Source organism: Eleutherodactylus coqui, chromosome 2 (genome assembly GCF_035609145.1).
Source record: "Eleutherodactylus coqui strain aEleCoq1 chromosome 2, aEleCoq1.hap1, whole genome shotgun sequence".
Classification (NCBI taxonomy): Eukaryota; Metazoa; Chordata; class Amphibia; order Anura; family Eleutherodactylidae; genus Eleutherodactylus; species Eleutherodactylus coqui.
In genome coordinates this window covers 121,148,578-121,174,669 of record NC_089838.1, presented here as the reverse complement: position 1 = coordinate 121,174,669, position 26,092 = coordinate 121,148,578, and the positions used below count along the sequence as shown (strand labels likewise).

The window sequence follows — 26,092 nt, the reverse complement described above, 5'->3', positions numbered from 1 at the left end:
AGACCCCCACTGATCAGCAAGCTATCCCCTATCCACAGGCAATTTTCCGTTCTATCCGATGGCGTGATGGGCAAAACTTTACAAAAAAGAACCCATTGAATTAAATATGATAATTCACATGATCGATTTTTCTTCTCGGACCAATTTTGGCGCGCGTCCTGTTCTAGAATCGCCCATTATTTTCTAAGGGAACCTGAAAACAATACATCGCGCTCGCGGGCCGTGTGATCTGCATGAGAGTGCAAAGCGTTCTTCAACCATTTTATTATTGGAAATGCATGCAAAATGTTTCAAGAGCGTGAAAAACGTGCGTGAAGAAACGGTATAAATCTGATGCAAATTATGCGTTTTTATCTCCAAACAAATCGCACACGCAGGAAAATTATTGTAAAATCGCAGGTGGCCGACATCACACCCATCTGTGCAATGACAGCGTTCAACAGACGAGCGTGAAACGCCGTGACGGAGAGTAGAACCCATTGATTCCAATGGATTCATTCGAACTTTCTTTTTTGTGCCCACTGAGGTCTATGGCAGCACATACCCACGATCACGGGCACCTCGTTAGGCAAACTAGCCTTTTAAATCAGGGCAGGGTGAACGAGTGGTGTCTGCACAAATTCGCTCTGTAACTGCGCAAACTTGGGCGCTAAATACACGTTCACTTCGCAAAAAACTGCATAGGAGCGTGCGTATTCCGTTACACGCTCGTCTGCCGAAGCCTTATCACTGATCTGCAACAGACTTTGTCATGGCACATTTCACCGTTTTAACGGAACTTAAAACGGAAGCGGCGACATCTGACCGAAAATCTGCCGCAAATCAGCAACATGTGAACACATAGCATTAATGAGGAAATGTAGATGACAAGCGGTAAATGCGCTATAATGGCGGCCATGTACATTTTATATAGGTCCTCTAGCTTTGGCGCATCACCATAGAGACAGACGGTGATACGATATCACAACTGCGCCCATTTTTACATGGCGCTCAGAAAAGTTCAGAAGAGCGGTGACAAGCTTAGACACAAGTTGCGGAACATACTTACCACCCGGCCAGAAAAGCGCTCTATGGCCCTCTTGACTTTGCCGTAGGTGCCCTTGCCCAGCGTCTCCAGCAGCTCGTACCGATGCTTCAGGTTATGCTTGTGGTGATGCCGCTTGACCCCATGTTGCTTGAGCAGCAGCTCTGGAGCACTCTCCTCCTCAGAAGGTGAATGGGATGGGGAGGACAGGTTCATCTGCTCCACCATGCCCACTGTGCCCTTGTCTGGCCCCATGTGCTCTGTGCCATCCAGTCTGTCCAGCTCAGCATCACCATCCATGATGCCCGCAGGGAGTCCGGCTAGGATGCTCACAGAGTTTGGCACATTAGAATCAGCAGTACCCCATGAGGTGTGCCCTCAGCAGGGCATGGTGTGCCAGGTGTGCTCTGCAATGGCTGTGCCCGGCTGCAGTCAGTGTGAGCCGACGCCCTGAGGTGCGTGCCGCCCGCTGCCAGGATGCTGCTGCCCCTCTGCCCATGCCATGTTCCCCTGCCCTCCGTGCTGGGTGATGCTGCTGGCGGGCTGCAGCAGGCTGATGTGAGAGGCCCTTTTCATCCCCCGTTCTCTCCTCTTGTGTGAGGGAAAGCCCATGTGGGTGGAGCGGCCTCTCCCTCCTCCTTCTCCTCACATTCCAGGCGGCAGCGGTGGAGCCGGGAGCCGGGGTCAGCACACAGGACAACGGTTGTCCGCGGCCGCCATGCCGGGGGGCAGTAATGGCGGAGTACCTCACGCCGGAGGGGATGAGCCCCACAGTCATTGATAGCCCATTCTATGGCTGCTGGACCATAAATGTGCACAGCTTCTCCTTGCTGCATTGATGCTTCCGCAGACCAGCCGGTTTTACAATGCGCTCGCTTTTGCGCAGTGAACGAGTGTATTTTGCGCGATCAGATCGCGAATCACTCCGCCCTGATTTAAATGGCTAATTAGCCTAACGAGGTGATGCGCAGCAATTAGCGCACACCGATGTGCGTGTTTTTTCGCACCTCCCATACACCTCTACGGGGCTCTTTGCTGTACAAACACGCACAAAATAAAGCAGGTCATGTTTTTTTGCGCCCGTGAAAATGATACAAAAAAGAAGTGAGAATGAACTCCTCTATGCCCAAACAACGCAGTAAAACGCGCCCATCTGGAGGCGCCCTTAGAGCTCTATTGTTCTCTATGGATGCGTGTGAAAGCGCTCTACATACATAAGCTGCTCTTGCACGTGCGGTTTCGCGTGGCGTTTTCGAACGCATGTTACAGCGTTTTTTTTACATACCCCGTCACTGTGAGGGCTCTTGCACACTTACGTTCTTCTTGCGCATTTTTTTAATGCGAATGTCAATAAGACTGTCTGATGGCGGCGGTGTAACACAAGAATTGTGCTAAACAGCATCTGTGTAAGCGGCCTTACGTTGCGTAGGGGCGGCTTTATATACAGATGTTGCTAGGAAACAAAACAAGGAAGGTAAAAAAAAAGAGATCAGGAACCGATGCATGACGGCGTGCGTGAGATACGGGGATGCAGGGATTGAGTGCGCATTTGCGCACCCCCATAGACTTCTATGGTGCCTTTGGTGCACACAAGAATAGAGCATGTCGCGAAATGCACGCACGAAAGCGTGAATTAACCCATTAAAAACAATATATATTTTGCGCGTGTAAACAGGCTTGCGTGAAGCCGCCCTTAGAGGCATAGTATATACATTAAATGCCGGCCGTTACCTCAACAGTCATCATCAACAATGGAGAGAGCCACATGCATGGTCTCCTCCTCTCTGAAGTGTTGATGGGGGGAGGTGACCCCCATTTTCTCAATAGATGGGAGTCCTGGAGGTGGAATGTACTTCAGTTTATTATGGCATATACTCAGGTTTTAGCTTAGATGTCTCCCATGGGAATACCCTTGTGGCCTTTGGATGTGGTTCAGTATGGCAATGTGCGCCTCAGACTAGAAAAGGTTGTGCACCCCTTGTTTAGGGCCTAAATAGACAAACGTGTTTGCGTAGGTTTATGTGCGCCTGAAACTCACACTCGTAAAATGCGACAAAGCCATTGATTTCAATGGATTCGTTCTCACAAGCGTGTTTGTCTCACAATAAAAAATCGCACGTCTTATCTTTCACGCACTTGTTTTTATATGTGTGAGAAAAGATAGGACTTGTGTCATCCTTCTGTGTTTTCCGCAGAAAGCTGACATAGAAGTCAATGACAGGTTAAAAAAATCCAGGGGAGGGGTGTGACCCTGCGGACAACGCAAGGAATAAAAGATATTTGGCACTCAATGAACGAAATATAGTGAATAGAGAAAGCAGAAGTGCCATTTCCGCTATTCGATCCAGCGATCATGTGATCGCTGGGTGTCCCCTGGCTCGGCAAAGCTGCAGGGTTCTAGAAGACCCAGATCAGTCCTGCCAGTGACTATTGTTTTCCCTTGCATCTGTGGATGCTGCTCCTGTGGATGCCCCAGCTACAATGGAAAAATGTGAATCCCCCCTAGAAGTGTTACATGACATCATGGGGAACATAGATGTTAAAAAATAGTTACAAAAAGAAGTTAAAAAATTACAGAATAAAATAAATATCTACATGAAAAAAAACGACTCACTACTGACGCCAATCTAAACTGCCGCCATATCCGACCTGTAATCTGACGCTGTACAAATGATATATCAAAATGTCTAAAACTTTATTTTAGCATAAATATACTAATTTAAAAAATAAACTATACATTTTAAAAAATTAAGTTTTTTTACTATTAAAACAAAAAACGAGCCAAAATTCTGTGAAAAAAAAAAAAAAAATATATATATATATATATAAATTGCCCTATATGTCATAAAAAAAACACAGCAGAAACAATTTTGGTAACTGAAGAAAAATATAGGGCAGTAAAACCACCACATGGGTAAAATCCCTAAAAAGTGTCTGGTCCTTTAGGGTTGAAACACCCTGGTCTTTAACCTTCATGGCGCATGTACGCACCTACTTGCTCTCTTAAAGCGCCAGCACACACCTGGAAATTCTTTTCCTAGCGATCTACTGCCTATATCAGGTAGTCTTACCCTGTGGAGAGAGCCTGAGTATTGAGGTCCTTATGGACTGCTCAAGGACCATAAGGACCTCAAGTTGTTCTGACATTGGCATTCCTTGACTATGTTCCTGTCTCCGTTCCTGACCTCGTCTTGTGATATGGGAATATAGAAGTCACACACAAAACTTAATAAACTAAGGCCCAATATCCATGAGCAGAATTGAATTGCGGACGATCCGCAGTTCAAGACGCCCATAGAGAAATGTGGGTGTCCAGACTGGAATTAAAGCATGCGGATTTGTTTTGCAGAACTTTTGGTCCGGCAAACAAATCGCAGCATGCTCCATTTCAGTGCAGATCCCGCACAGTAAGCTTCCATTGAGGCTTCTTTCCCACGAGCGTATATTGGCCAGCCATTTTCACGGTCGAACAATATACGCTACGTTGGGATAAATAAAACTGGTAAACGGGCGCACAAATCAAACGTTTGTGCGCCTGTTCAGACGGCATGGGTCCCGGTGCATATACGCCGAGACTACCATGCCGTCGCACCTTTCCACTCCCTCCCCATCACAGGCTCACCTCTGCTCTCCTCCTCACTCGTTCTTTGCAATGGGCGGGGACGGAGCTAAGCGCCGGCCCATCCCGCCTTTTCCTATTGATGGCTATGGACAAGGGGCAGGGAGAGGGCGGGAGCTTAGCTCCGCCCATATCCCTTTGTCCGCAGCCAGCAATGCTGCAAAACTCCCTCCCACTTCCGTCTGTTGTCATGGGCTCCCATAGGATCCCATGCAGAGGCCGGTGTATTCCGGCCCAAAAGATAGTTCCAGGACTATCTTTTGGGCCCAACGTAAAAACACCCGGCACTATATTGGCCTGGCCGGGCGCTTTTACGTCTCAGGAATACGGCCATGTGATCTGATGCATTGGAATCCAATGCATCAGATCACAGCATATATCAGCCGATATCCGCTTGTGGGAAAGAGCCATGAAGACAATTTTGTGGGATTCTGTCGGAGTGCAGTAGTTCAAAAAAATAAAAAGTTCTGCGCATGCACGCCGACGCGGTGCGCCCGCACGCATCCACAGACCAGAAAGGACTCAGACATGTAACGCAGGGTCCTCGGCCACGGTCGGGTCCCACATGTGGAATCCAATCCGCACGTGGACATAAGGCTTTTGTTAAACTAAGGAAGATAGAATACTAACACAACTTACATGGCTGAAAAGGCTGCATACATTTATTAAGAATTACATAAACTAATCTTTAATCATCATAAATACATTAATATTGATAAAACATTAATATTAGACCACCTTAAACCGTCCACCGGGGCAAGTTAGGTGGCAGAATTCCCTCTAATAATGACCGAGACAGAACATCCCAAAGAGCGGGATGGGGCGCTGATCATAGCTGACTAAACGCCCCCTCCTAAAATAAATGATGCATTCCCGCCTGGATGAAGAACAGTTAATCAGGGGACGGCTAGCCTCAGTCACTGGAAGGTGCTGGAACTGCCATAGCAATGCTAAAGAACATGGTAACTGCACTATAATAGTAAGGGAGTCCATGTTCCTACACCAACGGCTCTCATTACGGTAGTTTTTGTTGTACTGTGCCTGCTGTTATATACCTTGAATAAGATCATACATGAATTATTAGCTTTCATGGCCGTTGCCCCATATGTTGCTGCATACGGTGATTTAGTCACTAGGGATATTTGGGGACAGGCATCGCCTCTTCAAGGTGAACTGTGAAGGGAATAGACACCTGTGGACGGCTAACAGGTCCTGTACAAGATTGTAGTCAACCATTTGGTTGGGCCTTCAAGAGTGGCAACATCTAATTCCATCCTTATTACTGAAGCCAGAGTGCCATAGGTGGCTAATTCATCTTTTTTCCATGTGTTATGGTGTTATACATGTGACCATGATCAATATCCATTGCTTGCATGCTGGAATTTTGATTATCATTAGAGTTGAGCGAACATAGTCTGCCGAGCTTGATGCTCATTCGAGTATTAGCTGGTGCTGGTTGGACACTAGTTGGACACTAGTTACCAGTAGGTAGGGCTGATTGTTTTTTCTAGTAGATATTGATATTTTGGAGAAGCTAATCAAGGGGGGATCTTATAAAGACACCCCCTATCCATAAGCCCTATTAGGGCGCATAGACATGGGGGTGCCTTTAAGGGAATCTCATCTTGGATATAGAGAAAAAATGTCATTTTCCTGTTCTGGAGACTGTAAGAATTTCTGTGAGCGCTGTTTGCCAGGCAGCGAACTAGATAAGTTCAGACAGTTGCTCAGCAACGGATGCCACAGCCAGTGGGTATCACCGCCTGATCAGCTGCACTCCATATTGTATATCTGTGCTTCTCAAACTGTGAAGTGGAAACCGGGGAGGCAGCTTTGACAGAAGAGATCATCTGCTGCATGAGACTTTGTCTGGCTTCGGCAATCTCAGGTTTAGCAACATAATTGACTCTTTTTGTTCTTGCTTTAAAAGAAAATTCCACCCTAAAGTTAAAACTACATGCTGGATAGTACAAAGAAATATTTTCATTTCACTTTTAGGAATGACTCAAAATTCCTACTTTCATTGTAACAAGCCCCTCTTGGCACGGCACTCCGTCTCAATAAGATGAAACATCCTGCTTGTTTTCTAAGGGGAGCCCCACAGCTTCATTCGCTTTCGTGTTGGGCTGTTTTTACTCTTCCTCTTCCCACGTGTCAGTTAGGAGGTTACAGGTTCTGTACTCTACTGACATAGGGCCTCTGTGAGAAAAAACTGTTAATCTCTCACACAGCATATAAGGCATCAAAAAGGTTGGCCACCTCTACACTCAGGATAGGTCTTCAGTAGTTAATCGGCAAAGGTCCGCTGCTCGGGACACCAGCCAATCAGCTGTTCTCATGATGGATGTCATTGTATACAGAGGAGGTTCCTGCAAATAGTTCTATACACTCTCTACCGCAGCCCGGGTTGGTAAGGCAGGCACTGTGCCCACTGAATTAAAAAAAAGACAATAGTTGATTGACTCAGCCATTCAACTATTGATGACTGGTCATCAATAATGTAGAGCTGAACAACCCCTTCAAGAGAATTTGCTTATGAAGTTATGCGTGTGCAGCCGCGCCTCTAAAGGGGCACATACACATTAGATGTAAGGGAATTTTACACAGGAAAATTGTGAAAATGATCGATAATTGTTCAGTGTAAACACTGCCAACGACCAATGATAATTCATTCACTTATGGTATCAAACAACAATCAGCTCATGTAAACAGGCAGTCGTTCATCTATGAGCGACTGCCTGTTTACTGTGAATGGAGATTGGTAGCTGCAAGTGATGTCTGGCGCATACCACCTCCTTTCACTGAAATATTATCGCCCCTGCTTGAAGGTACAGGAGTGATAATTATTGGGACAGCTGTCAAGCAACAATAGGCCAATAACAGGGCACAGAGTGAGAGATCGCTTAGGCTGCCTGTCCACGGGCGTAGCCGCTCGGAAGCAGGAGCCAGCAAACGGATCTCTACCGGTCAGCCTATCTGACAGATAGGCTGACCACGGTAAATCGCAGCTTGCTGCGATTTGCCGACCGCGAGCGGAGAATCGCAATAATTCTCCGCTCGTGGACAGGGCGGCTGCGCTCTCCATAGCAACGCTATGGAGAGCTTTCACTGCGTTCCACGCGGCCGGATTATCGCCGCGGGGAGCGCAGTTCAAACTCGTCCATGGACAGGCAGAGTCGCTTGGTTTTTAGCTAAAAAGCAAGTGACTATCGGTCCATGTAAACAGGCAGTCATTCAACTATGAATGACTGCATGTTTACAGTGAGCTAAGGCGGGCAGCCAGAAGAGATTTCCTGAGCGCTCCGCCTCCATTCATGAATGACTATCACTTCTGTTTGAAAGTCTGTGGGATAGCTGTTGGGTACTTATGCGGAAAGTCATCCCATGTAAAGTTAGCTTTAGTCAGCCAATCCATTAACTTTGCCGGGACTGGCTAACTAAATGTGTAAGGCCCAGTTCACACGGGCGGAATTTTGCTGCAGAATCCACGGCGGGCGTCTGGCCACAGATTCCACAGCAATGTCTGTCCATAGCATGCAATGTAAAATGATTCACTTGCGATTTCTGCTCGCGGAGGAAGAATTGTAGCATGCTCTATTTTAGTGCAGGATTCGTACGGGCGCCTTCCATTGCAACCAATGGAAGCTCTCCGACCCCCTGCAATTCTAAAATGTCAATTTTGAAATCCCTGCGGATCCGTGTCATCGCTGGAACGACAGCCTGGCATTCTCTGCACTGCTCATGTGCGCTGGCTGGCACATCCGCAGCACACAGAAGACCAATCCAGACAGGTATTGTGCATTTCATATCCAGTTAGTAGTTTTTATAAGAAGTATACAGCTTTATTAATAAACTGATGTATTGTTCTAACTGATTTGCATATTGTGTATATATACAGTGACTGTTTTTTGTACTGTATTATATTGCATTAGAAAGGCTCATTATGAGCTGAAATGCTACAAGGGTGAAATAAAGTGGATCATTCACTAAGAAGTACTGCCTTTCTCCTTTTTTGATGCTAAGAGGCCATGGACCAGGCTTTTTGAGGTGCGCACCTTTATTTTTACTTTTACGAGAAGCACTTGTATCTAGAGCTTTTTTCCTTTTGTTGGTGTGAATCTTGCAGATGAGATGGTACAGTAATTATTTCTTACCCTGCTGAAGAGTCACTTTAACATTTGTCAGCTCTGAACAATGGTGTTACTGATTATTCTTGTTGAAAAGAGAAGTCATTGAGTCTGACAAGGGCAGAAAAAAAAGGCCATTCATCACAAAAGGAAGTATTTCAAAAAGCAGTATATTCATTCTTTATAATAGCTTGTTACATAAAAATACTAAGCAATGCCACCCTAATTGAACCTAAGAACAATTCTTTTTGTGGTTTAAGAAATGTGCATAAATTGACCTCTCAACTCTGATGGCGTCACTTCCAGATTAAAATATTTTGAAAGGATTGGTGGATATTGTTGGTGACTATGGATTAGGGCACAGCAGCATTTACATAATTGCTATGTATCACACGTAGTCTACTTTAGGGTGCGGGCAGACGAGCGTAGGCGTATTTACGTTCGCACGAGCGCAACGTATAATCGCCCGAGCGATCGTTTTTCACCGATCACGACCAGAGCTAGAAAGCGTATTTTCGTTTGTTCCTACTTTGCAAACAGTCTTTTCGGCGATCGAATATGCGTTGGCGCGTATTTCGGTCGCATATGTTCCGTTTTTTTCGAATTGCCGTTTTTACGCGCCGTAAAATCGCCCATGTGAACGAATACATTCGAAACCATTGCCTCAGATGGTCACGTATATACGTTTGGTCGCAAAAACGCGCCGTTTATGCGCTCGTCTGCCCGCACCCTTACATTGTAATCCGCCAGAACCAGTCCGATATTGATAATAATAATAATAATCTTTATTAGTTTGGCGCCAACTTATTCCGCAGCGCTTTCAGGCATAGATAAATGCAAAACAATACAATTGCAACAATTACAATGTGAGATACATTGGGTTAGACACAAATGGCTTTAGGGTTTTTATACAGGAGGTGCAGGGGTTGGGGAACACAGGCAATAGGAAATTTCATATACAGATCATTTATTAGAAGGCAAACAGGGTGGGGCACCATAGGGAGGGCAAGGGACTAGGTCAGGAGATTTGGTATGCTTCCCTGAAGAGGTGCGTTTTTAAGGCACGTCTGAAATTTCGTGCATCCGGAATTGTCCGGATGCCTTGGGGTAGAGCATTCCAGAGGATGGGTGCTGCTCTGGTGAAGTCCTGTAGGCGAGCATGAGAGGTTCGTATTACAGGGGTGTTTAGTCTGAGGGTGTTAGACGATCGGAGTGAGCGGGCTGGGTGGTGTACTGACAGTAGGGAGGCGATGTATGGTGGCGCAGCGCCATGCAGAGCTTTGTGAGTGAGGTAGAGGAGTTTAAATTTAGTTCTGCAGTGGATGGGCAGCCAATGCAGCGACTGGCATAATTCAGAGGCGTCTGAATAACGACTGGATAGAAAAATGAGTCTAGCTGCTGCATTTAGTATGGATTGGAGTGGAGCGAGTCTAGTGCGGGGGAGGCCATTGAGTAGCGAGTTGCAGTAGTCAAGCCGGGAGTGGATGAGGGCAACCACGAGCGTCTTTAGCATGTCCGTGGTTAGGAACGGACGTATTTTAGCAATATTTCTGAGGTGCATGTGGCATGTTTGGGCCAGAGATTGGATATGGAGGGCAAAGGAGAGGTCAGAGTCCAGTGTGACCCCAAGGCATCGGGCATGCCGTCTGGGGGTTATGATGGTGCCAGACACTGGAATGGAGATGTTGAGGGGAGGGATCGGTTAGAAGGTGGAAAGACAAGGAGGTCAGTTTTAGAGAGGTTTAGTTTGAGAAAAAGGGAGGACATAGTGTTAGAGACAGCGGACAGACAGTCGGTGATATTTTGGATATTACAGATTATTAGGGTACTTTTAGGCTGGGTTCACACGGGGCGGATTTGCCACGGAAATTCCGGGATTAGCCAGCCATGGGGATGAGATTTCTCAGAAATCTCATCCACACGGGATGGCAAATCCGCCTGCGGCGCAGATTTGCCGACTGCAGCATGTCCATTTTTTTTCCTCTGCGGCCGCGCTCTCCTCTATGGGAGCGCTGGCAGCAGGGGAAGAGCGAGCGACCGGGCCACTTCAAAGGCCACGGGTTTTGCAGCAGCGGTTCTCCCAGCGGAAATCTCGCTGTTTTTCGCTGCGGCCAAACCGCCAGATTTACGCCGAGAATCCGCCCTGTGAGGACCCAGCCTTACATGGGATGACTATCAGTCACTTTAGTGGTCCCAAGGACTATCGGTCTTGTGCTTTCACACAGGAGCAATAATTGTTCAGTGAATGGAGGTGGAGAAAGCTGGAGTTCTCTTCGGGCCGCCTGCCTCCATTCACTGTGAACTGACAGTCATTCATAGCTAGATGAACTACTGCCTGTTTACACTGAGCGTGACGTCAGTGAGGTGAAACAAAGCGACTAATGAGCAACTTCTTGCTCAATACCCTGTCAAGTCCCATGTTTACACAGAACGAGTCTCACTTTAAATTACTCATTTGAGCAATATTTCGGCCAATAGCTGGCCCATGTAAAAGTATACTGTGACACTCCTATACCATTGCATCTTATTTTTCAGTGTTATGAAAAGGTATTTACCCCATTCTCAATTTATTCTACTTTGCATATTTGTTCACACTTGAATGTTTCAGATCATCAAACTACTGTCAATTCTAGACAAAGCTAACGCAAGTAAACACAAATCCTGTTTTTTAATAAAGATTTAATTTATTTAAGGGAAAATATTGTTCAGCCCTACCTGGCCCTATGTGAAAAACATATTTGTCTTCTTAGCTGGTAAATCAACCTGTTAACCTAATTCAGTTGACAATCAGGTTCAATTTAACTAGCCACACTCAGACATGATTAATGCCAGTCCTGCTGAATCTAAAGACCCCATTACACTGAAAGATGATCGCTCACAAATCGCTCAAACGATAGTTTGAGTGACAGTTTTGAGCGATCATCTTTGCATAGTCTATAGTAGCTAATTAGCTACTAAAGAGCTATGTCGGTGGAGCGGGACACCACCACTATAGCTTGGCGAACAATACAGCCGTTTTGCATAAGCAAATAGCTGCATTGTTCTCCGAGCTTACAGCTCGCGTCCTGCTGTGAACTATCAGTGGGACACGAGCTGAAAGAATCTTATCAGCGCTGCCAACAGTGAAAACAGCCTGCACCACTGATAACAGTTCATTGTTCAATTCTAAAAAACTAGCATTGAGCGAGAAACGAATCGTGCACGAAAACTGCACTATGACTATGCATTTAGACGTAGCAGTTATCGCTCAAAAGAAGGTTTTGAGTGAATTTTGAGCGATAATCGTGCTGTCTAAATGGGCATTTAAATAGAACCTGTCTAGAAGGCTAGAAGGTCTCAAGAAGTAGAATGATACCACGGTCTAAAGAGATTCAGATGCAGATGTGAAACAAAGGCATTGCAATCTACTAGTTTGGAAAGGACTACAAAACCATTGCTGAGTCTTTAGGAGTCCAGCAAACAACAATGCAAGCCATTATCCTAAAATGAAGAAAACTTTGAACGGTGGTGAACCTTCCCATAAGTGGTTGGCCTATCACAATTTCACCAAAATGAAGAAAACTTTGAACGGTGGTGAACCTTCCCATAAGTAGTTGGCCTATCACAATTTCACCAAGTGTGCTTTGATGACTCATACAGAAGGTTTCAAAAGAATCCAGACTAACATCTAAAGATCTGCAGGCTTCACTTACCTGGGAGTCACAATAAGATTCCACAATAAGACACTGGGTAAAAATGGCATCCACGGGAGTGTTGTAAGCTGCAAACAGCTTCTGACCAAAGGAACACAAAAGGTCATATTGCATTTGCAAAACAAAAAAACATCTAGGTAACCTCCAAAATGTTTGGGATAATATTCTGTGGACTGATGAGCCAAAGGTGTAACATTTTGGAAGAAATGGTCCCATTACATCTGGCGTAAAGCTATCAATGTTTTCCACAATAAGAACATCACACTAGCAGTCAAACATGGTGGTATGTCATGGTCTGTGGCCGCTTTGCTTTGGCCAGACCTAAATGACTTGTCAAAATTGATGGAACCATGAATCTCGATCAGTAAATCCTGAAGGATAATGCCTCCTCCAACAGTTTGTGAACTAAAGCTAAACTGTAGTTGTATTCTATATTAGGACAATAATCTGATGTAAACAGGCAAGTCCACCTCTGAAAGGCTCAAAGGAAACAAAATTAAGGTTTTGGAGTGGCTTGACTCCCATTGAGATGTTGTGGGAAGATCTCATTAAATAGACAGTTCATGCTTGAAAACCCTCCAATGCAGCAGAATTAAAACAAGTCTACAAAGAAGGGTGGGTCAAAGTTCCTCAGGAGCGATGTAAAAGACTCATTGCAAGTTGTCACAAGCGTTTCATTGCAGTTGTTACTATCAAGGGTGGCATAACCAGTTATTAGATTTGGCTGAGCAATTATATTTTCATATGGGCAGGCTTTGAACACATCTGTATCTTCAATTAATGGAATGATCATTTAAAAGCTGTGTTTTTTCTTTACTCATTTCGTCTTGATCTTATATTAAAAGTAGATGGATGATCCGAAAGACTTAAATGTGACAACTTAGCAAAAAATAGAAAAAAAAATCAAGTGAGAGGCAAATACTTTTTCACAGCACCGTATATGTGCTTTACTGTATATATCTACAATAACAATGTCAAATGCCCATTTTTGAACACCACCGAATAGTGTATATATGAGTATAGAACGAATCAACATAAAAAGTGGAGTATTTTTGTTAATACATTACTTCATTACTTCTGATTATATCTTGTGTTGTAGTATAGTGCTAATCACCTCATAAGCTTATTGTAAGACAGATTTGGTGAGTTTCTGTAATGCAAGGGGACAGTTAAGCCCCATTTACACGCAACGATTATTGCTCAAAATTCGTTCAAACAATGTCTTTTAAGGGATAATCATTGCATGTAAATGCTACTATCATTTGCTTTTCGGCTGAACGATGATTTTTAGTTCAGCATAAAAACCATAGTTCGGCTGGCTAGCTGATAGCAGAGACCGCATGGTGTGATTCTCCATGGGAGCGCTGATAATATTGTTTTCAGCTGCAGGCCGCGGGAGAACAATGGAGCTGTATGCAGATAACAGATCACCGGCTGTTATCTGCATACGGCGAAGGGAGGCTCATTTGCACGCAATGAAGCTAATAAGCTACTAATGGGCATTAATACCCATTAGTAGTTTACGTAAACTATAAAATGGTGTCAGATGGGTTTGTCAAAGTTTTTGAAATACTGGGAAGATCCTTGCAAAATATTAATTTTCACCCTGATGTCTGACTATCTAGAACAAGATTGTATAGTTTACAGACAGCATTTTCTTACAGGAAAAAAAATTTCTAACTTGCCTAAATAATTTCCGGCTTAAAAGCTTTCATCGGTGCATGATATGAAAACAATGGTTCTATGGCGTGGAACTTGGAGAGTGGCCAAATATGATTACTAATGAGGTTATTGAATGTGATTTAATGTAATCTAAATCTCTCGTTAAAGACTAGAATAGAGCCTTTGTAACACAGTGTTTACGAAGCTGACATTTATCACAAATAGCCAAGATTATGAACTTATTCCTCTTTTTGAAATCTGGCATGCAATTCCATACTATATGGGGGTGATTTCCTTTGCCAGTTTTGGAAATGAAGGGGGTTTTTACATCAGGACAATCCCTGTAGATATGTCCTTTTAAGACACATCCCATAGAGGCAAATCATAGGGCTTCTAACTGGCCCCTGGAAAAAGGGGGCCAGACCAGGTTGGTTCTACAAAGTCAGCAAACAAGAGTGTGAGGAGTTAGCCGAAGCATCTAGTAAGAGATAAGTCAAACCAGCACAGACCTCCACTTGAAAGCTTCCTTCGTTAAAGGGAACTTATCTGCAGTTTCATGCTGCCCTAACCACCGGTAGCATGTAATACCAACAGACTGACTCCCTCATTACAATGAATTAAGTTTTGTTCTAAAATGCTCTAACTTCTTCTTGCCCAGTTTGGCTTGATTAATAGGTTTCATTCTTTTCGTTTTACGGAGAAATTTGCTAATCAGACCAAGTTGGATGTCGAGAAGCCATAGATGAGCCGCCCAGGAGGCACTGATTCTTCAGAGTAAAACATAGTTTTTTGTAATGATTCTGTCAGATAGTCAAAGAAGAGAGCTACGAAAATTTGTGACTTTCTGCAGATTTAGCTGCCAGGCTCAGGGCTGTCAAGCACATTGTCATAGATCCATCTCAGACGTATAGACAGTATGAATACTCATGTAAACTCAGCAGCTTACTTGCTCTAACTAGAAACCACTTGTATAACTTAAGGCTTAGAGTTCTCTTGAAGACACCATTTGCTCTTTATCTACTCTCATGGGCATACATAATGGTGAGGGGTATAGCAAACAATACCATGCCCATAAGCGCGTAGGAGCAGAAGATTTGGTGCTGGTTTGACCATTCTACTTTCCCAGATACTTAAGGCCCATTTATACACAGCGATTATCGCTCTAAGTTTGTTAAAACGACCGAATTTGAGCGATAATCGTTACATGTAAACATGGGCATTGGGCACTATTCGTTTGAACAATGATTTCAAGGTGAACTTAACATCCATCGAACAATGATTTTAAGGTGAACTTAAAATCCATCATTCAGTTACTGGAGATAAAGCAGTTTGCAGATAGTCCCCTACTTGCGAACATTCGACTTACGAATTTCGCTAGATACGAACTATCTGTCCTGCATAGTATGATGTAATGCTATGGCATTACATCATACTGTGCAGGGACCGGGCAGGCTTCTATCAAGCCTGATAGAAGCCTGTCCGGTCAGATTGCGGTTGCTAGGCAGCCGGGGGCCTTCTGAAAGGCCCTAGGGCTGTCTATGCAGAGCGCCTATCAAGCGGTGCACTTGATGGGCACTCTGTATAGGCAGCCCTGGGGCCTTTCAGGAGGTCCCTGGCTGCCCAGCAACCACACAGCGTCCCGTGATCTTATCGTGGGATGCTGTACGAGCCCCCTGAACGTCGGGTGCAGGCTGTTTCTTACAGCGGCCACCCGGCGGCAGCAGTTCCGACCAGCCGCGCCGCTCTTCAGAACTGTTAACACTTTAAATACCGCTGTCAGAGCGGTATTTAAAGTGTTAACTGTTCCGACGAGCTGCGCGGCTCGTCGGAACTGCTGCCGCCGGGTGCCCGCTGTAAGAACAGCCGGCACCCGACGTTGTATGGAGCGGGATCCACCCGCGATCCCGCTCCATACAAGCATTTGTTCGACTTGCGAACAGGTTCCTGGAAGGGAACCTGTTCGCAAGGCGGGGACTAACTGTACTTTATCTGTCAGTAGACCCCAGGCTGTTATCTCCACAGGCAGCCGGCAGTTAACACTGTGTTCTGCCAGCACGAGAACAATGCAGCTGTGCGCACAGCTAAGCATGTGAATAATCATGCTGGGCTCTGCAAACAGCTGGTTGAGGCCCATTTACATGCAAATGAAGATGATAAAGTGTTAATGGCTATCAGAAGCCGTTAACACTTTATGCAAAAAGTTCGCTAAAACTTTCAATCGTTTGAAAGATTATCTTGCATGGAAATGGGCCTTAGGTTAACACCTCATACTTTTGTTTCCTAACTTTATAGAACCAACCTGGTCAGCCCCTTTTCTCCAGGGCCCAGGTAGGAGCCCATGGTCTTCCTCTATGGGATGCACATACTTGCACACACTTGCTTATGTGTGCGTTTGATTTTGCTATGTGGATGTTATGTCTTGCTTTATTTCTCAGAAACCTTTTATAAAGAAATTTGAGAAATCTGTTAAATATGTTAATGTGTTACTTTATTAAACACTGTTGATACCTTAGGCTCATGTAAGCAGAAATTCTTGACTTGTTTTCTGAATAACGTATCAAATACCAACCTGTGCAAAAGCAATATTTATTGAAGAAATTCTGAATAGTATCTAAGAAAGTTTCCATTAATTAAAGGGGTTGTCCCGCGAAAGCAAGTGGGGGTATACACTTCTGTATGGCCATATTAATGCACTTTGTAATGTTCATTGTGCATTAATTATGAGCCATACAGAAGTTATTCACTTACCTGTTCCGTTGCTAGCTTCCTCATCTCCATGGTGCCGTCTAATTTTCAGCGTCTAATCGCCGGATTAGACGCGCTTGCGCAGTCCGGTCTTCTTCTTTTCTGAATGAGGCCGCTCGTGCCAGAGAGCGGCTCCTCGTAGCTCCGCCCCGTCACGTGCCGATTCCAGCCAATCAGGAGGCTGGAATCGGCAATGGACCGCACAGAAGACCTGCGGTCCACCGAGGGTGAAGATCCCGGCGGCCATCTTCACCAGGTAAGTAAGAAGTCACCGGAGCGTGGGGATTCAGGTAAGCACTATCCGGTTTTCTTTTTTAACCCCTGCATCGGGTTTGTCTCGCGCCGAACGGGGGGGCTATTGAAAAAAAAAAAAAACCCGTTTCGGCGCGGGACAACCCCTTTAACTCTGCAAACACAGACTTTCAAGTAATTCTCTATATAAAGGTGAGATTTCAATACAATGTAGTCATTTCTATAGCATTAGACTTGCAGAATTGCAATAGGCTCCAGTATCTTTATAATATGGTCAAACAGCATTAACATGAAGCACCACTGGTACGTGTTACTATCACTCTCCAGAAGCATGTCACATTATCCTCCTAGCAGCAAATAATAGCAGTCTTTTATGAATAGAAGAAGAATAGATAGCATATGTTGTAGATGGCTTTGATTGCTAATGGGGCTCTGTTGCATTGTAACTATGAGATCTGTCAACTGTGACATGCTCTGTACAGTGAGTTGGATTTCACATGCCTTGAGCATATGGTGTATAGTGCAAATTACTCTCCTACACCTTACAAAAAATGACATGTAGGGTAGAAAATGACTTAAATTTAACTTTGATATTTCAGTTGTGACTTTTATGCATCCAATTCTTTGATCAGTGGTTTCCCAAACATTGCCAACCAAGAAAACCTCAAGCTAGTTAGGGACTCCACTAAGGAACTTACTGCGGTAACCCCTTAGATCACCTAAAAGTATAATACTTACATCATTTTTGGAAATGAGCATACAAAATGCGGTACTTATGTAAAAAAAAGTTACAGGTGAGTGTGCAGGTTTCCCTTTTACAGGAAGCTCTTACTTTGCAAGAGAAGATATCCAATGACAGAGGTGTGGGGAATTCAATTCCTCCATTGTTTGTCAGTCTATGAGTATATGCTGCTTTATGGTAGCTTGCGTCTGCCGCTCCATACAATAGACAGATTACAAGCTTCCAGCATTTGGCGGCCTGTATTTGGCCTGATAGATACACAGGACAACAGAGTTCATCTGAAAAAGCAAATTTCCCTCAACCCCCTCCTATTTTTGACCAGAATACTCCTGTTTATGGAAAGCAACTCTGATAATAAGCAGGTAGTAGCTATAGGGTGCAGAGATAATAGTCAAACCTGGGTTGTATACTCCTAAGATCACATCTCCTTCATAAAAATATTCTAAATGGTAGGTGGGGATCCTGCTAGAGCTTTTGCACTGAGGCCCAGGAGCTTAAAGGGGTTTCGGCCAAAAAACAGGCAAAGGTGGGAAATTGTATAAGGCAAAACAAGCATTACTTACATATTTAATACACTATTGTTACTCCAATTCTCTCTGCCAGGCTTTATTTACTTGGCTACAGCGATGATGTCATGTCCACAACTTATGCCATTGAGGCCAGTGATTGGCTGCCTCAGTAACGTGTTGTCAACATGACATCCGTGCTGCCTACAGGTAATGAAAGGCAGTGGGGAGAAGCAGAGCAGCAGTGATGGAACTAATATGTAACTGATGCTTGTTTTCTTATGTAGTTTCCCACCATTGTCTGTTTTTAGTCCGGCAGCAGAAATCCCATTTAAAGTTACACTCGTGTATATTATTAAATTGATAGTTATGCAATATAAATGTGACTAATCTGCATGTATGTATAATGTAATGAACTTTGAGGAATAATTGATTACATCTATGCAAATATGATTCTTTACTGAATCTGAGTAACTCCAGTTAGTACGGTTTAGTTCTACATGATTGTAATAGCCTTCCAGTGGGAGATAATACGAGATTAGAGATGAGCAAGCATACTCGATAAGGCAAACTACTTGAGCGAGTAGTGCCTTATTCAAGTACCTGCCCGCTCATCTCTAAAGATTCGGCTGCCGGCGCGGGTGAGAGGTGAGTTGTGGCGGTGAGCAGGGGGGAGCGGGGGGGAGAGAGTGAGAGAGAGATCTCCGCTCCGTTCCTCCCCACTCTCCCCCGCTGCTCCCTGCCCCCTGCCGGCACCCAAATCTTTAGAGACGAGCGGGCAGGTACTCGAATAAGGCACTACTCGCTCGATTAGTTTGCCTTATCGAGTATGCTCGCTCATCTCGTAACGAGATGCATTCCATTGTTATCAGTGTAGAAATTGATGGATCTTTATCGGGAACCATAACAGTGTCTACAGATGGGAGTGCTTTAAATTACTCCTCTCCCAGTTACATCTGTATTTCCAAAACGTGTACCTTGCATGCTTCTCCTGACTTGTGTTACAATGCAGAACTAAATACATAAACTGAAAATCTCTGCCTTTGTACATGTTGAACTGTTTTATTTCCTATCATCTATAATATGTGTTGATTTAATATTTATAATTGATTTTTATTCTGTAGAATCAATCTCATTTTTGTGTTGACAGCTAAAGTATTATTTCAAATGTGCCTTTTGTAAACTACTTTTATTGCAGCTTGCATATTTTTTCTTAGTAAGGAATGTGGAAGAAAGACATTCCACTATGTAGGAAGGGTGGTTCTCCTGTCAGAAAGTATTTCATTGTACTGTATTAAAAAGTAAACTCAACTCAGACACAATAGAAGTGTACTGTGTTTAGTTCAGTGTCACAAGAGAAATCTGGTCATTGTAGATCTCCGGTTTTCCCACCATATTGTTTTATTGCATGTTAATAGAACATGTCACAAAATACTATGACCAAAATGTCAAATCATGTGGCAGCTCTTTACTGCCCCGGTTATGCCATGTGATGTCATCATGAATGATGTCATATTGTCACCTTCACAACAGGAATATCATGGATGCAAGGAGGATAGTGGCATGGGAATAGAGAATTTTAAAAGAGAGTACATTACAACGTTTTTATGGGTGTTCCTAATTGTGGAGTGTTCTCAGACCCTGCCAATCCATAGTATGTCCTATCAGCATGTCATAAAAGCAATTTAATTGGAAAACTCCTCACTATGAACAGCTAATATTTTACTAGAAAGGTAGTGGCATAGTCATAGATGATCGCATATGTTTAAGGTAGAATAATATATATAATATTACCATTTGACATTAAAGGAAACCTGTCATGGTTATGGTGCTGTTTGGGAAGGTGACGGGGAGCCAGAGAATGTATTTTCCATGCTCACTTGCTCCACCATTCCTGCACAGAGCACCGGGGAAGTCCACATGTGTTCCAAAAATCAGACTCTTTTCTGATTTATTGAATATTAGACTGATTTCTGTGGAGCTATATTTTACCAAAGCGCTCTCCTTCTCTTTTTCGTTTTACTGAAAAGATAGTGAGTAAAGATGAGCGAGCGTACTCGGATAAGCACTACTCGCTCGAGTAATTGGCTTTATCCGAGTATCGCTGTGCTCGGGTCTAAAGATTCGGGTGCTGCTGCGGCTGACAGGTGAGTCGCAGCGGGGAGCAGGGGAGAGCGGGCGGGAGAGAAGGAGAGAAAGATCTTACCTCCGTTCCTCCTCGCTCTCCCCTGCAGCTCCCCGCTCCGTGCCGGCACCCGAATCTTTAGATCCGAGCACAGCGATACTCGGATAAAGCCAATTACTCGAGCGAGTATTGCTTATCCGAGTACGCTCGCTCATCTCTAATAGTGAGAATACTTTTGACAGGATGCTCTCATGAATTGACATACAAGTCATTTTAAAGTGCAGTACCAATGTGGTTCACTGATGGATATGCAGGGCAACCCGCCGAATTATCATGGCGTCATTATTAGGTTGCTGGTCTGCATGGTGAACTACATATATCAGAATGGTCTGGCACCCTGTATCCACTATGTGTGGGAGTTTACGCCAAGCATCCACCCCCCTCATTATCAAGAGGCAGTGTGAGTGGCTGTCTTATCGGTGTCCTGCACAGGTGTTATTGGCTCCTCCATTTGGTAGTCAGCTACCTGCATGGTGAGAGGAGGATGCATCTATATGCACTCCTCAGTCAGTAAGTAACGGCCATTTTTCTGTGATTGTTTTTAATTCTTGATTACCCCTTCTGTGATGCATTCATTTTAAAGTGCTTCCTATTAAATTGCTCATTTCCATGATGTTTTGGCTATTGTAAGTGTGAAGGACCAGGAAACAGCAGCACTATACTTTGATCCTGGTGCTACCCTCTAAAATCAGCTGAGTGTTTGCTAAAAGATAGTGGAACTGAAAGTGACTTTCTTTTTACTTTTCTGATCCCTAGTAAGGCCACACTCATACAGGCGTTTTTTGCAGGGTTTTAAACGCCCGCTAAAAATGCTGTAGTGAGCCTAGAATGCTGTCTGTTCTATTTTAGTTTCAGCTCTCTTTAACGCATCCCATCACCCATTGCAATGATGGGGTATGTTAAAAAAGCTGTAGAACGCATTTGAAAACACTGTAAAATGTGGCGTTTTTACAAACGCCTGTGTGAGACTGGCCTAAGGGCCCATTCACACTAGCATCTATACGCCGTGAATTTATGCACACTTTTTTCACACATAATTCCTGTGAATAGAACTTATTGATTTCAATGGGTTCATTCATATTTGTGTATTTTCGCAGCTTATTTTGGTCGTGTAAAAAAAAAATTGCAGCATATCCTATCTTTATGCGAATTTACGCACCAAAATACTATATTAAGAATAAGGAGCGTTTAAATGCACTGCAGAAAACACATGCAATTACGTATATATGCTGCATTTTTGCAGAGCACATTTACATGTCCGAGACCTGCAATACGCCTGTGTGAATGCACCCTATTACATTTTACCTTATGTAAAGCAGGAGATGGATATTTAACAAATAAGAGGTCTGATGGTTTTCTTTAGTGAGGTGCAACTTTAACAAATCTCCGTTACTTCACCAGGAACCCCAAGAAGAAGTTCTCCACTGCCAGGGCGTCACTTGGTATAGCCCTTTCAATAATCCTGTGTTTTGTTGTTGACACAGTGTATGAGTATATTCTCATCTGAGCACTTTTTCTGGCTGAGATGATGAACCCACAGCTGGTTTCTTAACCACCTCGAAAGGTGTTTCGGAAACAGATGAGCACAGAAGCCTTGTACTGTATCCGTAACTTCCATTGAAGTGACTGGGAGCTACGGAAACTGCATAGCACGCTACCCTGTGCTGTGTACACTATGTTATGATGTTTCCTTACCACCCATGCATGTCGATGGGAGTTTCAGTACCTGGCAAGGTGGTCGGGAAACTAATCAGTGGTTTCTCATCTCAACTAGGAAGTACTGAGATAGGACAATCCCTTTAAAGTAACTCTCCAGTTTCAGAACAACTTTCTCCCCGGGACCGGAGGATGCGGTATATTACCTGCTGTACTTCTCTGACGATGTCCTTCTGATCCACTGATCTGGGATCCTGTTTTCAGCCGTCCGAAATGGCAGCTGCAATTTTCTAGCTACCTAATGCACACTATACACTGCACTGATTGGCCAGCACTGATCACATGATCAGTGCTGGCCAATCAGAGAGCAGGTATAGTGCATTGGAAGTCTAACACTATCACTATGGGGATTAGGTTGTCTGCAGATTGCATCAGTCATCTTGGATGGCTGAAAACGGGATGTAGAACCAGTGGATTGCTCTTTGATTTTTTTGTTGTTTTATTAATAAATCATGGCCAATTTTTCTTAATAAAAAATCACAATTATATTGATTCTGTAAAATATAATGTTGCGTGTTCCAAAAAAGATCTCTATCTGAGTCTTTCAGTCTTTGCCTTAATTGGCTGTCTGCCATGCTTATGTCATCTGCATTGTTCACATCCTTTGGATACTAGGAAAATAAAGTAGTGGAAAGTGAGAGTGTAAAGAAGGTAACAGTAAAAGAGAGAGACAAAATGACATGTATATAATTAGGCTAGAGCGACTTTTTAACCTCTTAAGGACCCAGTACAGTAAATTTACAGCACTTGGCCCTTGGCTTTAATCCCAGCTGATAGCAAAAATACGGCGTGGGAGCAGGTCAAGTCCTCGGCTGTTCTCTGGATGTAGGCTTGCTCAAATGTTTTCTGTGGAGGTCGAAATGTAGCTTGTTATTACGTTATGGGAGAATAAAAGCTTGACTGCTGCTTTGAACCAACCTTTGTTGCCAACTTTCTTCATGTAATCCCAAACAGATTCGATGACATCGAGATCAGGGCTCTGTGGGCCATATCATCACTTTCATGAATTCTTATTCTTCTTTACACTGAAGATAGTTCTTAATGACATTGGCTGTATGTTTGGGGTTGTTGTCCTGCTGCAGATTAAATTTAGATCCAGACACCTTCTAATCTTGAAAAAAAATCTAACTTTACAACATTTTTTCCGCGCCAGGAGAAATGTGCATACACTAATAATCTTCTCCAGCTTCAAGTGACATAATGGATGAGATTTACCAAGCCAAATATGCTAGAATTCTGTCTCAAATTGCACTACAAAACTGTCATACATGCTGTACACCAGATTTATTATGTGTGTTGTTTTTTTGTGCCTCACTAGACAGTTTTATAAAGTGGGTAGAAAAGGGAGCGTGGCTGAGTGAAGTTGTAAAATGCACCAGATGATCCAGGACAAAGTTGCAATAGTTACATGGCATAGTCGTAAAAATGTAGCACACAGTAGGATGGAATGGTAAATACTGCGTGATCTAAAGCTACGTTAGACTGGAACTGGGCAAGGTGAGTAGCAAGTTGCAGTGTATTGACATGCTGTTTGAGAGAAGCTGTGTCATAGGATTCTGGTTTCTTGACGTACCAGCAGCCACAATGGCATAGCTTCTATCCTGACCTAAGGAAAAGGCTACATTCAATTTAATGTTCTATGTTTTCTCAATTACTTTATTAATTCTTGCACCACATTAATTTATTTTCCAAGATACATTGTCTTAATATTAAACTTATTTTTAAATACCCTATTGTGGCATTATGAGTTAACCCTTTCCAACCCACTGTCTGACCTCTGAAGACATTATGATTTAAGGCTGCACACCTCTGATGTTGGAAGACGTCCGTCGGGGTTCTCTTACTGTATATTGCCAGCCTCTCAGCTGTCGGAGCCTATCCCACCGTGTCACCTCATGCTGTACTGGCTTTAGCCAGCAGATAGCACTGTTGTATAATAGCAGAAAAAGAGGAAGCCCCCTAGGAAAACCAGGATACAAATTGAATTGGAAAGGGTTAATATAGCAGAAAGCAGCTGCAAAGTGCGCCTCATTCTCTGGGTGACCCATCGTGTCCTTGAGTAACACAGTCAGTTATTGATTTCAATGGACACAATAAAGCGCTTCACTTCCCTTGTGGTGGTGCTGCAGGCAAATTAAACACTCTCAGATTTACTCCAAGAATATGTCTGATTCCTTGCAATCCCAGGAATGGATATCCACAAAAACACACAGTAACATAGATTTAAAAAGGGTTTATAATGATTGACTAATTACTGTTCATGAGACAGTAGCTGTTCAACAAGACGTAATGCTTTATTTAGTTGTTTCCCTAGATAAGTACTCAAAATTTGTACATAGAGACCGTTGCCAGCTGATTTTTCTAATTCTCAATCAGACCAAGGGTTTGTGACCCTGAGAATATGCAATAGGCTGAGTGTTTTGAAATGATTGCTGCAGTGTTGGCCATGAGGTACATCCTTCATTTTGAAGACTTTGAAGGATCTAAAATTATAAAATTATTTTTGGGTCATCCTTCTAACAAAAAAAAAGATTGCACAAAGCAAACCACCCCTTTAACACTGCAAAAGATGCATACTATTGTAAAATGTCTTGGAACTGTGAGTATATCTTATGATAATATTTTTTACTGATAGTATTGCTTATCATGATAAGCCAGGAGATAAAATGAGGACAATTTTTGCAATATCGTGTCGAGTTATCAACCCGATTTTTAGCAAAAATGTCAAGAAAATTGTTTTATAAATACAAGTGATACACAGATCCCATCAATGATAATATCTGAAAAATCCCATCCAGATGTTGATCCTGGTCAGATTTGAACATAGTATAGAAGAATAAACACAAAACTCCTATCCAGTTGTTGCTATTGAATTGATTTGAATCTACAATTCCAGCACTGAAAAGCAGCAATGTTAACAACTGAGCCACCACATTTGTCTGTCTGCTCCAGAGGAGAAAACAACAAGAATAAACACAAAGAAAACATCTATGCATTGCCCTTGGACAGATTTGAACCTAGAACTCTAGCACTGTAAAGCAGCAGCACTAACAACAGAGCCACCACATCTTTCTGCTCCACAGCATGAGAAGAATAAACATGAGGAGAACATAAAAGTCCAATCCAGATGTTGCCCTTGGACATATTTGAACCTGAAAGTCCAGCACTGCTAAGCAACAGTGCTAACAACTGAGCCACCACACCTACTTCTACTCCGGAGGAGGAGAAGAATGGGAAGAAGAAACAGAATATAAAAACACCACCCATATATTATCATTGAATAGATTTTGACAGGTTTGAACCTAGGACCCCAGCACTGCAAGATAACAGTGCTAATGATTGTGCCACTATGATTTTTCCTCCTCCCCCTAAGGGAACGGGAAGAAGGGGAAAAGGGTGATGAGGAGAAGATCTTCTGAGAAGAAGCAGGCAGAGATTGAAGGAAGATGCTTGGTAGCTCAGTGGGTAGCACTGATGCTTTGGGGCGCTGGGGTTTTAGGTTCGTGGCCGAATGGACAACATATGCATGGAGTCTGTATTTTCTCTTTGTGTTTATTATTCTTGCTCTTCTCCAACTTCTCCTCCTATGGAGAAAGCAGAAGAAGATGTGTGGTGACACAGTTGTTGGTACTGCTGCCTTAAAGTCCTGTAGTTCTAAACTGAAATCTGTTCAAGGGTAACATCTGGATGTTGATTTTAAGTTCCCGTTCTACTTATTCTTTCTGTTCTCTTCCTCTGGAACAGCACAGGCAAGTGTTGTGACTCAGTTTTTAGCACTGTTGCTTTGCATTGCTGGAGTTCTATGTTCAAATTTGTCCAAGG

General features: G+C 43.5%; 1 protein-coding gene across 1 annotated transcript in view; it reads right to left on the bottom strand.

Moving 5' to 3' along the window:
• NUAK1 (NUAK family kinase 1) overlaps positions 1-1,618 on the bottom strand; it is a 95,052-nt gene extending 93,434 nt beyond the window's left edge. The window contains exon 1 of the mRNA XM_066591477.1: positions 1,049-1,618. Coding sequence (XP_066447574.1) covers positions 1,049-1,324 — 276 coding nt within the window. The 5' untranslated portion in view covers positions 1,325-1,618. The remainder of the gene's footprint in view (positions 1-1,048) is intronic.
• Between the last annotated feature and the right edge of the window lie 24,474 nt (positions 1,619-26,092).